Source organism: Poeciliopsis prolifica, unplaced genomic scaffold (genome assembly GCF_027474105.1).
Source record: "Poeciliopsis prolifica strain line A6 unplaced genomic scaffold, Auburn_PproV2 SCAFFOLD011, whole genome shotgun sequence".
NCBI lineage: Eukaryota > Metazoa > Chordata > Actinopteri > Cyprinodontiformes > Poeciliidae > Poeciliopsis > Poeciliopsis prolifica.
The window spans coordinates 10,531,228-10,544,366 of NW_026562386.1; the positions used below are offsets into that span (position 1 = coordinate 10,531,228).

General features: G+C 36.5%; 1 protein-coding gene across 1 annotated transcript; it reads left to right on the top strand.

The window, feature by feature from the left end:
• The first annotated feature begins 1,083 nt into the window (after window positions 1-1,083).
• Window positions 1,084-11,553, top strand: lpcat2 (lysophosphatidylcholine acyltransferase 2). The gene is made up of 14 exons (XM_055036600.1): window positions 1,084-1,340; window positions 1,641-1,783; window positions 5,931-6,148; window positions 6,569-6,681; window positions 7,088-7,148; window positions 8,165-8,223; window positions 8,581-8,615; window positions 8,814-8,868; window positions 8,951-9,033; window positions 9,338-9,463; window positions 9,574-9,727; window positions 10,330-10,428; window positions 10,933-11,074; window positions 11,282-11,553. Exons 1-14 carry the CDS (start codon window positions 1,230-1,232, stop codon window positions 11,458-11,460), a joined length of 1,578 nt encoding a protein of 525 aa, XP_054892575.1. The 5' UTR covers window positions 1,084-1,229; the 3' UTR covers window positions 11,461-11,553.
• Window positions 11,554-13,139: the final 1,586 nt, after the last annotated feature.

Sequence of the window (13,139 nt, forward strand, 5' to 3'; positions counted from 1 at the left end):
CTAATGTTAAAGAGCCTTTGGCAAAGAAGAAGACTGACTACTATATATACAATGTGAAAGGTTTCTGGCTTGAGCCACAAAATGAGTCCTATTTTGTGAAAAAAGGGGGTAAAATTAGAATAGGCAGTTCTTTTTGGAAAAATGATGGCCACATCTACATATTAATGATATTTGGATATAAAATGGGGAATTCAAACTTAAAAACTGTAAACTTCTTTGTAATTTTAAAGAAAAATAAATTTTATCCCCACCTACCCCCCCAAAGAAAGAGTAAAGCACAACAATTTTGATATTTAAAAACTACATTTTGTCCGCCAACATGCATTAAAAAACAAACATATATACATGTTAATCCTATTTTGTTTGCTGGAAAAGAAAATATTTTAAATATTTGACTGACAACATATTAATTTGATATGGTTTGCACTATCTGCAAACCAGATCGTGGTTTCTGAAGTCAAGTCAGAAACTTGACTTCTGTGGTAAAGTTTTCGTGACCACAGAAGTAAGTCACTAAAACTTGCCCACAAATACAACTGGTGGTACTTTGGCAGCCTGCAATAATTCTCAGAAAACTAAAACATTTTGTCCATTACTTAAGTCTTTACTCTTTTTACTGTTTACAATTCACCAAACCGAAATCCAGCTGGATTTGCTAAGTTGTATATTAATAAATATGTATTGGTTGTACTCACGTGGTTAAAACTCAGCGGTTTAACTCAACTTTAAAGAGTATGGCGGAATTTTGAATACAAACACACATGGCTTGCCATAAAGGGTCAAAAGTAGACTTTTATACGTGGAGTATAGTGTGAAATTGCGCCATCTTGTGGAAATCTGTAGGGATATATTTAACTGCATGTATTAATCTCATGCACCATAGATTAGTGCTGTGGCCTTCAGCCTGTGTTTGTGACATACATTTCATTAGAATTGAAATTGAGCGAGAGAGCAGATGATGGTTTCAAGTTAAGTAGAATAATAATGATAATGATAATAATAATAATAATAATAATAAACATGAGTGCAAAAAATATTTAGTGGCAGTGGTTTCAATCACTTTGGAGGTGGAGCTTCGCGGTTGTCAGACCCCGTAGGTCTGTGGAAGTGGAAACTGCACCGGTCTCATGATGCGGGAAGAAAAGAGAACAAACCCCAGTTAAAGGAAGTGCGATGATAACACAACATAACGGCGCAGTGACTGCCTGCTTTACCGAAGACTGTACACGATGCCGCAACAGCGCGTGTTCGCCCTGCCGAGACAACAATCTCTGCTCCCTCCTGCGGTCATCAACCCGTTCGTTCAAGACACCAACATATCCAAGGCTGCATTAATAAAAGTGAGTATACGGTGGTTGTTTTAGCTCTTATTAAAGCAAGCTCTGGAGTTGTAGCTACTTTTGCAACGCAACGCTCAAGTTGTGTTTCACGCACAGAAAGACACACACGGGCTTCTGTGTAACCAGGGCCTTTAATCGCCTTTGATAATCTGCTTGCAGCACCAACAATGACGGTGATTGTGAGCTTTCACTCCGTTCACTGGGATTTATACAACAGAACGTGTGATTGTCTGGTGTTGTTCATTCTGAGGCTGTATTGCTTCTTCTGAGTTTCTGATTCCCACTCTCCTCTTCGTTCAGTGCGTCCTGTTGGGAATTTTCCTGGTGCCTGTTCGGGTCATCCTCATGTCTCTGGTCCTGACGTTGATCTGGCCTGTGGCTTTTATAATCACCTTCAAACAACCTTTAAAAGGAGCAGTGGAACCAATGACAGGCTGGAGACGGTAACTATGGATGCAACATATCCTGCTTCAATTTAGCCCTCAGTTGAGCTGACCCTGGTTCGAGTGACCCCAAACATGACACTCTTTCCATATTTGTCGAAGTTAGAGAAGAAGGACGAAAAAAAAAAGAGTCATGACAAAGCGGATGTTGGATGATATGCATAACGTCCTCAACGTTGTGAACGTTTGGCGAACGTTAACTGCAAGTGCTTAATTAAACGTTTGTGGATAACGTTCGCCCAGCGTCAGAAAACCACATGACATATTGAAGTGAATACTTCATTAGAAAAAAAAAATACAAGTGGTATGGCTTTAATTTTCACGCATAGGATTTAATTAAGACATTCAGAATCAAAATTAAATATGAGTCAATAAAAAATCCTGGAAAACGTCAGCATTTAAATCATTCGACGCTTAGAAAAGCATCTTGAAGTCAAAGCAGTACCCAAAATTGTATTCAAGAGTTTAAGTACATCAGTATATTTCTACTCATCCTCAGTTGTCATTGCCAGTGCAATGTTTTATACTATGGCATATTGATTATTACACTTGTGTTCAATTTAACATTTATTTATCATTACAGTAATTTAACATCTGTACATAGACTGAAGCTTTTATAGATGGATTGAATAAACACCCATTAAATTAGTATTAGTTTTGCAGTTCTTTTTACACTGAATGTTAAACTTGTTTTTTGTTATTCTGCTCTTTAATTCAATTATGTTTATTTTATTTATATAGCACAATATATTCCCAACAAATCTCATTCCATAATCTCTTTATAAGCAAATATACCAAATTAATATTCAAAACATATGATATCTGTCTGTCACATTACAATCAAATAGACAGAGTCTTGCTTAAAAGATATAAATTCAAAGTTGTAATGATATACAGTAGATTCAGAATTGAATGCTTGCTGGTAAAAAGTTATCAAATAAAACCCACCTTATTGCATCGAATCATTGAGTTTACAGCAATTTCTGCTGTTGCGTAACATGTGTCGACAGTGGAAAGGAACAACTCTTTTGTAACCTGAAGAAACTCTCAGTAAGAGACCGCTGCAATCGACTGGGCTTTGAGAGGATGGAGCAGATACAAAGAAAAAGATAGAAGCTGTGGTACTGGAGTACTTTCTTTGTTGAAGAAAACGTGCACACAGCCAATGCAGAAGTATTTCTGTTGGCAGCTTCACTTTTGAAGACAACCACAATTAAGGAGAGTATAACCAGCTGTTAATATCTGGTTTATTTGGGGGTTCATCAGCTTGGGTAACAAGCAGACTACTTGTTGCTTAACAGATGATTAGTTTTCACACCCTTTTTGGTTTTCACAACTCAAAATGTTTCCAGATATCAGAATTTTGTTGTGTAACTAAAAAGTAGACCAGGCTTCTTTGAGCAGTGTGACTAGAGGTGGAGGATGTGTAGCACTGCACTACTTTATGCCCTACATAGTCAGAAAAAAACCCCATCTGGTTTTGCTTGAACTTTGTCATGCACTAATTTGATAAACATGTAGGAATGGTGTGATGGAAGTGCTTAGCAATTTTGAAACCATAGCTTTTTAATACCATGGTGCACTTTTATATCTGAAACCAACCACGCTCATGACTGACTAAATACATTTCACTATTTTGACTCTAAAACCCATTCAAAAATAGAAACCAAATAGAGAGCCTGGAAAAAAACATATGTAAAGAACACCGACTAATCTTGATATAATCTTGTTTATTTGATTTGGATCAGGTTTGTGTGGATTACATTTGTATATGCAAACTAATCCACCTGCAGCCCTACAGGTAAACAGTTGTATGACCAACTGTTTTTAATAACATAACTATTTTTTCTATTCATCATAACAGGGATGTTCCCCTAGAAAAACACTCTTTGTATTTCTCAACCCAAAATATTTCCAGACATTTTGCCCTTCCAAAAACATTTTGTATAAAATAGTACTAAAAACATGGCAAGATATTATTAAATTTAAATTTTGAATTGACATGGAACAAGTCTTTTGCGTAAGATTTCCCGTCGTACTTAGGAAAATATAGACCATCAGTGTATCGCCAGTGATGCTTCCATGGGCACACAGGAAATTGGCAACTTACCAAAGTGCATCACTTGTTGAGCGAGAGAATTAACAAAGTCCAAACCTTGTTAAAGAGAGAACAAAATACAGCTTTATTACATCTAAAGAGAGAACAAAATACAGCTTTATTACATCTGCGCAGATGGAGAGCACAACAGTTACACTGTTCAGAAGAGCTCTAACCAGACAAAGGAAAACACCTCTCTGATATACTGTATACTGTCCTTCATACAGAGACATGATGTCTGTGGAGAAGCGTATCAGATTATCACACACAGAGAAAAATGCAACCTTCAGTGACAAACAGGTTTCAGGCAATTTGTTATTAGACCCCGCCTTCGAGTCTGGTCTGTCCCCCGAGAAGTAGAAAACTATTTGCTTATCACCTGTTGCTAGGTTTCTGGCTCAATAAGGCAAACTATGAAGGCCAAAAGAGAAACAACATCTCTGTGAGCCTGAAAATAAATCGATTAAACATTGTAAGATTAGTACTGAATTAACTTGTAATAAAAGGAAACACACTGTGAATGTTTTATTTTCCACACACTGAAGAAATAACTTAAAATAAAACGACAGAACATCTTTGGTTTCACCATGAGATAATTTACCTAAAACAAGGAGAAGTAACTTTTACAGATTCATAAAATGGACTCACCAAAGTCTGCACTTTCTCAAAATAATAGCAGCTGACATGGCTTAAGGATTGGTGCATGCTCTTCTGCTGAATCATTTCTTGCGAGATCATATCTAACCCACAAGCATTACCTCAGCTTCCTACGGCTCTCAGGAAGGAAATAGTGAGTACTATTATCAGGGGAACTCAAAAAGCCATTTTTGCTTTTACATAAGTGTTCCTTTTCTAGAATCTAAAATATGAGTTTTTCGCATGTTCTTCTGCATATGTTTTGCAATAAAAACTTTGTGATTCATTGAGGTATGAACTGGCACCTAAATGTTAGCAGCAGATCTTTAAGTTGTGTAAACTGCAAGTTGGAGTCTATGTGTATTTGATTTATTCATCCTGCACATTCCACAAATGCTGCATCAGTTTGAAATCTGAGGAATGTAGGGCCAGGTCAACACCTCTAATGAACTGCTGTGCTCAAACAATTTCTAACCTGCTTTTTGGCATTGTGACAGTGAGCATTTTCCTGCTGAAAGATACTTCAGTTTATTTATACTCCAATTCATAGCAATTTTTGTCTCAAGGCAATTTACAAAGCAAGTTAAATTTAATCATACACACCAATTCTCAAGTGAGTTCATACATTGCAAATTAATTATAATTATCAAACAATTCAGTCAAGTTCTGTTTGCTATTCGAATTAGTTAAAAAAATGTTATCAAAGAAAACCCAGCGAATTTCATCAAGTCACTAACTTTTGCAAAAAGGTGAAGTTGTATTCTGACAACTCTTTGTCACAAAAAATAATAAATTATCAGCTGTTTGAGCTACAGAAGCTTATTTTACAGATTAGATCATAGAACACTCTTGCTAAGGTGTCATGCTCCCCCCCGACACGATAGCTTATTCACTGTTCTAATTCAGCACTCACATTTTTACTATAACTTTAGTTTCTGACTCTATCACATTGACTCAGAAATATTTGTTACTACTCAATTTGTTCAATCGACACCTAACCTACAACATTTTTCCTGCGAGATGCACTTCCAGTTCAGTGAAGTAATTTCTGCCCAGTACATATTAAAGTTAAGCTAAAATTAGCATCACATTGTTTTAAGCTTCTTCTCACATGGAGTCCAATTATTAGAGCTTCAAATTTTCATTGCTTGTAAAAGTCCCACTCTGCCACTTAATGTTTAGCTTCAGTAACTCACTCTGCAGTGTCACTTCCTACCATTTCCCTTGTCTACAGAAGAGACATTTGTTACAAATATAGAGGCTCAGTTTGTCAACTGAGCCTGTTTCATAAGTTTTCATTGTTCTTTTTTTTTTTGTTTGTTTAAAGAATAACTAAAATAATTGCCAAAGGGAAACCCTGAAAATTGCTAATAAAACGCTTGTTTTATATACTTTCTTCTGCACCATTTATAGGCTCATGTGTGTAAGAGTGTTGACTGCCTTGGGGAGGGCCTACTACTTTGCCATGGGATTCAGAGTTGTGGTGAAGGGTAAACAGGTCAGCAGCCTCGAGGCCCCCATTCTGGTGGTGGCTCCCCACTCTGCCTTTTTCGATGCGATTGCATGCATTGTATCCGGCCTGCCCTCCACTGTCTCTCGGATCGAGAACCTGGCTACGCCCATCTTTGGCAGTAAGACATTTCTCAATCATGCTGTGTCTTGAAGAAAACAACATTGAAGTGTGTGTGCTTTAGGGAATGAAGTGTGTATTTTGTGAACTTGTGAAGTGACACAAGTGTGAAACTATTTTAAGATGTTTTTTTCTGTCTTCATCTGACAGCAAAATTTCACACTCTCTTTAACAGTATTTTAATTGTAGAAGGCATGTATGTTATGTGGTGACATTTCTGGTGTCGATGGTCAGTACAATATCAATAAAAACACCACTGATACATTGTTTTTAGAGAACACACATTAAGATCGAACTGTAAACAGTTACAAGTAGCTTGCTTCCTTAAAATACAATGGAAACAAAAAGAGAGAATGGAAAATGTGTTCACTTTTTTCTTCCTGTATGTTTTAACATCAAGGATGTTTGGCTGTCTCTGCAGGAATTATTCGTTGTTTCCAACCAGTGCTGGTCTGTAGAACTGACCCACACTCCAGGAAGAATACAATATTGGCGATCGAAAGTCGGGCTAAATCTGAGGGCCATTGGCCACAGGTTCGTAAACAACACAAAGACATAAACTGAAAGAAAGCCACAACTCATTCTGAGTCTTGTTTGTCAGAATAAAATAATCTTCAAGCAATTAGTAAGCATGCTTTTTATTTAACCCATGATTCGGTAATGAATATATATTTTTTGTTGGTCTGATCTAATTTTATAATCCCAAATGTTGAATTTTAATTAGTGTCATCATAATTAGTAGAAATATTGGCATGAAATATCTGTTTGTATACAGTGTAATTTACTTACAAATTACATAATTCAAACAAATAAACTTTTCAAATTAACTGGTATATAGCTTTACATAATCTACTCATAATAGGTTTATATTACTTCTAAATGAGTAGAATAATTTGAAAAAAGTATAGTTTTAAAATAAAAATAATGTTTTGTCCTGTAGGTGCTGATATTTCCAGAGGGAACATGCACAAATCGCTCATGTCTTATCACTTTTAAACAAGGTAAACTTCAATGATTTGTGACTTAATTTAATTTACTGTTGTTTTTTTGTTGTTTTTTTAAGTTGCAAGTTAAATCCTCTTCTTTATATGACTACTCTATAATTGCTTCTAATGTTGATGAAATGTGTTATACAAATAAACTTGAGATTTGATTGACACTTTCATTTTTCTGTGAAAGTTTCATAATGCACCACTTTGATTTGTGCTTTACTTTGGTAGGTTTGGTGCTTTGACAAGTAACCATAAAAAAATCTAACTTACCAAAACGAAGGGTTTGACTGTGGACAAAGTAAGAACACAGTGCAGGTCTTGGAGTGGCATAACCAAAGTCTGGACTTAAATCCAGACAAAACGCTATAGTGTGACTTAACAGGAGCATGTTCAAAAACCATCCAACTTGGCTAATTTCATACAATTCTGCAAAGAAGAATGGGTTAAAATTATTCACTGCATAGTAACTGACAACCAGTTACTACAAATAACTGTTTGCAGTTTGACTTGACTGAGCTTTTTCACTTAATAAGTGACATAATAATTTAAAAGGTGTATTATGTATTCACTCAGGTTATCTGTGTTTGATATAAAGAAAGATATACATTTATAAAGGTGACTAATAATACAATAGAAGTATAAGAGGGCAATTATTGCTATATATTTACACAATTGCAAAGCTGCTCTTACTTGCAAAGGCTACCAGTTTTAATTTGTTTTAGTTCTGTTTTCCACTACTCAGTCTTTTACCTTTTTTTTCTCTTCATAAAATTAAACCGCTGAATAAAACTTTGCTTCCTGTTGCGTGGTTTCTTCTTCTGCTTCTGTGTTCAGCTTAAATCTCACCCAGGAAACCTCTTCATGTTGTGGCCTCCAATCAATATTTAATGTAGATTCTGATCAAGTGTGTGGCCAATTTGTTCTGAGTTGGGTCAGAAAATATGAATGTCATTCCACTAAAAAACAACAACAGCAAAGGCTGCATATTTGTCATTCTTCCATAATGATAACCTCATCTCTTGTAGGTGCCTTTATCCCAGGGGTTCCGGTGCAGCCTGTCCTTCTCAGATATCCCAACAAAATGGTGAGTGTTATGATTGCTGTACAATAACTCATGTCTTACTTCAAGAATTTTGTTATAATCATGTAGAGATTTTGATGATGATAAAGATGTATACTGCCCAATTTAATGATGACAACCTCCCATGGTGTAGTCACAATTAGAAGACAACAAGGAACTTTCTCAAAAATTATAGCATCAACGTTTTTGACTCATGATCCTCTCATGATATAAATGAGCAATCATTAGTTAACTACTTTAACAAAATACATGGAATCTCAGTATTAGATAATTATCGTTTGCGTTACCTCTTCTACATTCCATATTGCAATGTGTTTTTAAACATTTCAGACCTTTTTGTATTTAATGTTTGCTCTTTAGGATACAGTGACCTGGACGTGGCAAGGTCATAATGCGTGAGTATGATTGACCATCTTGTTTAATTGTTTAAATTTAATCTGTGAGTTTAATAGTGTTTGAGTTTCGTTTCTGATTTGTTGGTGCACCATGCCTGCATGAAATCTGTGTTCATGTTTTATACATCTGGGAGTATTTTAAAGACTAACAGAATTTTTGTAACTTTAAATGAACTTTCCTATTTGTTTTACACACAGGACTGTGAGCCTGTTGCTGACATTGTGCCAACTCTACACCACCGTGGAGGTTGAGGTAACGAAGTGTTTGGTTTAGAAATTTGCTTTCTGCTTGACCTTCTTTGCAACCCTTTTCTCCTTTTTGTTCTGTTTTCCAGTTCCTGCCGCCATACGTCCCTGAAGAGGATGAGAAGAATAGTCCCGCTCTTTTTGCCAGCAGAGTGAGAGACATCATGGCCAAGTAAGTGCCCATTGTCCATGTGTCTGTCAAGTCTCATGGAAGTCATTTGTCTGTTGTTGAAAGCTGGTATACAAAACAATTTCCTTGCTTTGAATCACCCATTTTACTTGCTTTTCCCCTTTGAGTACATAGAGGATCAGGACTGAATAGAAAAATGGAAGTATATATCCATCGATGCTCCAGTGTGAGAAACACTGGAGCATGCTGAGCTTAGTTATTGCATCAATGATATTCGAATGCCTAAATTTTGTTTGGATCCACAACTAAAATCATTTAGGCTGACTGCTGAGATATTTACCTTCAGGGCTTTGGGTGTTCCAGTGACAGACCACACTTATGAAGACTGCCGCCTCATGATCTCAGCTGGAGAGCTGACACTTCCCATGGAGACTGGCCTGGTGGAGTTCACTAAAATCAGTCGGAAACTCAAGTAAGAGCATCACCTGCACCTCTTCAGACTTTATACAAAATGTTTTCCAATGCCAATTTAGTAGAAGTGGTGCGGGGAAAGGGTAATCACTTTTGTTTTTGTTCATGTAGTCTGAAGTGGGACTGTTTGAAGAAGGAACTTGAGAGTTTTGCGACCATGGCCTCTTCCTGCAAGGGTGGGAACATAACCATTGAGGAGTTTGCAAGGATCCTAAAGCTTCCTGTAAACCCTGTTCTTGCTGAGCTGTTTGCCTTGTTTGACAGGGTGAGGATGTTTGTTTCCAAAACCTTATATGTCGCGTTGCAGCTTCGACTGCTGAATAATACTCTTACTAAAAACCTGCACTATCTTATATTTAGGCATTGGGTGGGTTTCAGTATCAAAGTGGACCAAATTATTTGGGAAATTTGTTTTCTTCCGTATTGTTTCTATGGTTTAAAACAACTTAATAGACGTCAGTGTGAATAACATCTCCACTGCACTGTGTAAAACTGCGATACTTCCTGATTTCGAGTTCCGTCCTCGTTGTAATTACCTCATGTCTTTACCCTCTTCTCTCAGCCCCCTTCTTGTCAGATTACTGTTGCATAAAGGCTACTAGTGCTGGTGCACAGATGCTCTGATCAACTTAAAGAAGCATGTAGTTTTGAGTTGATGAACAGAACTAAATGCAAAAGCAACTTCCAGTATCACATTTGATGTATAAACTGTACTAAAATAAGAATAACTTATGTTTCTCATCAGCTCCTCTTGTGTTACCGTCAGAAGTATTGATACAATCTGGTATATCGTTAATAAATTTCAGATGAAGGATAAACGACGTGAATTCCTGACATAGTCAGCTTTGCTTGTGTTGCACTCTGTAGGACGGGGATGGCACAATTGACTTCAGGGAGTATGTTATCGGTGTCAACATCTTGTGTCGACCAGCAAACACCCAAGATGTTCTAAAAATGGCTTTCCAGGTAGGATGGGGGGAAATATTCACATTGATTTTGATCTATGTATTTGAGTAAGAAGAGTCCTTCAAAACTGGTGCTTTATTTGCAATTCTTTATTCATCGACTTATTCTGTTTGGGCAGCGTTTCCTGCTGCTGTTATTTTTTCATTTGATTTTTAAAGTAAGTAATATGGAACATAAGCTGGCAGTACAAAGATTCTGCTCCCAGATCTGCCTTTACTGTCTGTGCACAGCAGTCAGAAGCAGCTAGAAACCAGAGACAGAAAGGAATGGACAACATCAAGTTAACAAAGAGTGTCTGCTGGAGTCATTTTGCCGGATATGAAACCAAATATAATTTTGAACAAACAGTTTTTGCATTTATTTACTGTAACTGAAGGCTTTTCCTCTGCCATTTAAGTCGCTGTATTTTGTCTCCCAACACCCTTTCTGTTATTTAATAATAATTTCCTTCTCTGCCTGTCAAACTTTAAAGGAAATATAAATTTAATTCTTAACTTTTTGCAGCTATTTGACATAGATGAAGATGGGAAAATCTCCCTCGATGAGTTTAACGCTCTGCTGCGTTCCGCTTTGGGAGTGCCAGACCTGGACATGACGAAGCTCTTCAACGAGATTGATGCTGATGGTTCTGGTTTTATCACTTTCAGTAAGTTAATTGTGCTAGCACTTTCATGTCAAGCTACATTTTGGAATTTAGATGCTCCAAGGTCGTTTGCACAAGTGTTTAGGCATTGACACTGGAATGTGTGCAGTGAGTAATTGAATACATTTGTCATTACTTTAACTTCCAGGTATGCTTGTAGTTCCACTGGATATTAATGGTTATTCTATTTTTTTCTTCCTCAATTTTCAGATGAATTTCAGATGTTTGCCTCAAGCCACCCCGAGTATGCCAAACTCTTCACAACCTACCTGGAGCTTCAGAGATACCAAGCGAGCCAAGAGGCAATGCTAGGCGATCTGGAATTAGCCGAGCAAATTTGTAAAGGAGAAGCAACTGAGGACAGCATCTCTGACAAAAAGGATGACTGAGACTAAACTTTGCTTGATTGCACTGGCAGAAAACAACAAACAAAATAAAAACAAATTAAAGGCCAACTTGTTGGCATCTTAGTCACAATTAAAGCATTTGATATTAGTGTTTTTTTATTTAAAAAGTAGTGCCTTATGGAATTTCAATTAATAATCACATATGAGTATTTGACATAAGATGGGGGGAAAAAAGTAAAAGAAGATTAATTTTCTGATCATATTAGCATAGCAGGACATGATCATTCTCCCATAGTTATTGTTGAATTTTTTTGATTTTTTTAGAATCACTCTGTTGCACTGAGATGAACACAACCCTGTGCACCTTATTCTTTGTCTTTGTGGTTTGCATTTACATAAGAAACAAAAATGCCAAACCACCGTATCTTTAATCATAAGCAAAGGATCCCTGTGCTTCTGTGTTTCCATATAATTAGTGTTCAGTAAGCTGCAGTAAGAGCTTTCCAGTCTGGTGAGCCAGAGTTATATTCTGTACAAAAGCTATGTTTACATTGAACATAGATGCTGCGCCTTACACTTTTGCAGCGCTCAGGGACAAATACCTTGTAAGACGGCCGTGTAATTAGACAGAAGTTTGCTTTGCATGTGTACCTATTTGCATTTCTACTGATGATAGTTGTTGCTGAGACAGCAGAGTGCCTGTGCTGCTTTAAGTTGACTAAAGCAAATCAAGCATTGAAAATAGGGCAATTTGTGAGCAAAAAGCCAACAGTGCTTCTTCACAGCAGCATATTCCATAGGGATAATAAGCCACATTGTTATTTATTTAGCAGAGTGTATTACAATTACGTGAGCTGTGTTATTATTGTTTTTTTTTTTGTTTGTTTTTTTTTGGGGGGGAGGAATATTGCAAAGTTTGCTTTTTAAAATAAAGCAATAACAGAATGCTTGCTCTTTGTTTCCCTTATTTATTTATTTTTTTTTTTCAGTTTAAGTTTTTTGAAATTTATTCAGCATAAAATCTAATTACTTTTTCAGCAGCTGTAATGATGTTTCTCTAAAACAACCACAAGGTGCCAGCAGTTAGCTGTTCTCTGTCTGGTGTGTCTGTCCAGCTCTCTGGGTTTTAATAAAATGTGACATTTGGACCCTAGATAACAAAATTAGATTTAGGTTGACACATTTGTTAAATGGGAATTAGTGTCTGAATGTCTGGCGTTTTCCTAATACATAGAAATTAGGGATGTTCCTTATGAAAGCACATGCATTTGGGTGAAAAAATAAATGTTTCTCTGGTGAATTGTAATCGGTGAGAAAATATCACATTTAGCAAACATAATTCAATCATATGCAAGTACAGAAAGCAAAGCAATGATTTCTCAGCTCAATGTTTTACTGGTATGAGAATATAAATCTAATATATCCCTTCATCCACTGTCTGCTTAATTCTGTTTAGGGTGATATGGCAGCTGGATGTCCAGGTCCATGAGGAGCTGGATACCAGCCCAGTGGGTTTCACTTCAAAACACTCTTACCTACTTCAAATTTTATAGTGAGCAATTATTCTGACATACATATTTTTTTTAACTGTGGAAGGAAAATTGGGATAACTAAAGAAAATTTATGGATTCACGGAGAAAACTTGCAAACAAAAACAAGCCGCAGCTTCTAATATTAGAAACTTTTTTTTTTGTTTGTTTTTTTTGTCCTGCTTGTAACCT

Coding starts and splice junctions, on each gene's coding strand:
- lpcat2 (XM_055036600.1), top strand. CDS start 1,230: ATGCCGCAACAGCGCGTGTTCGCCCTGCCGAGACAACAATCTCTGCTC. Junction 7,149..8,164: donor TCTTATCACTTTTAAACAAG/GTAAACTTCAAT, acceptor CATCTCTTGTAG/GTGCCTTTATCCCAGGGGTT. Junction 8,224..8,580: donor TCAGATATCCCAACAAAATG/GTGAGTGTTATG, acceptor TTTGCTCTTTAG/GATACAGTGACCTGGACGTG.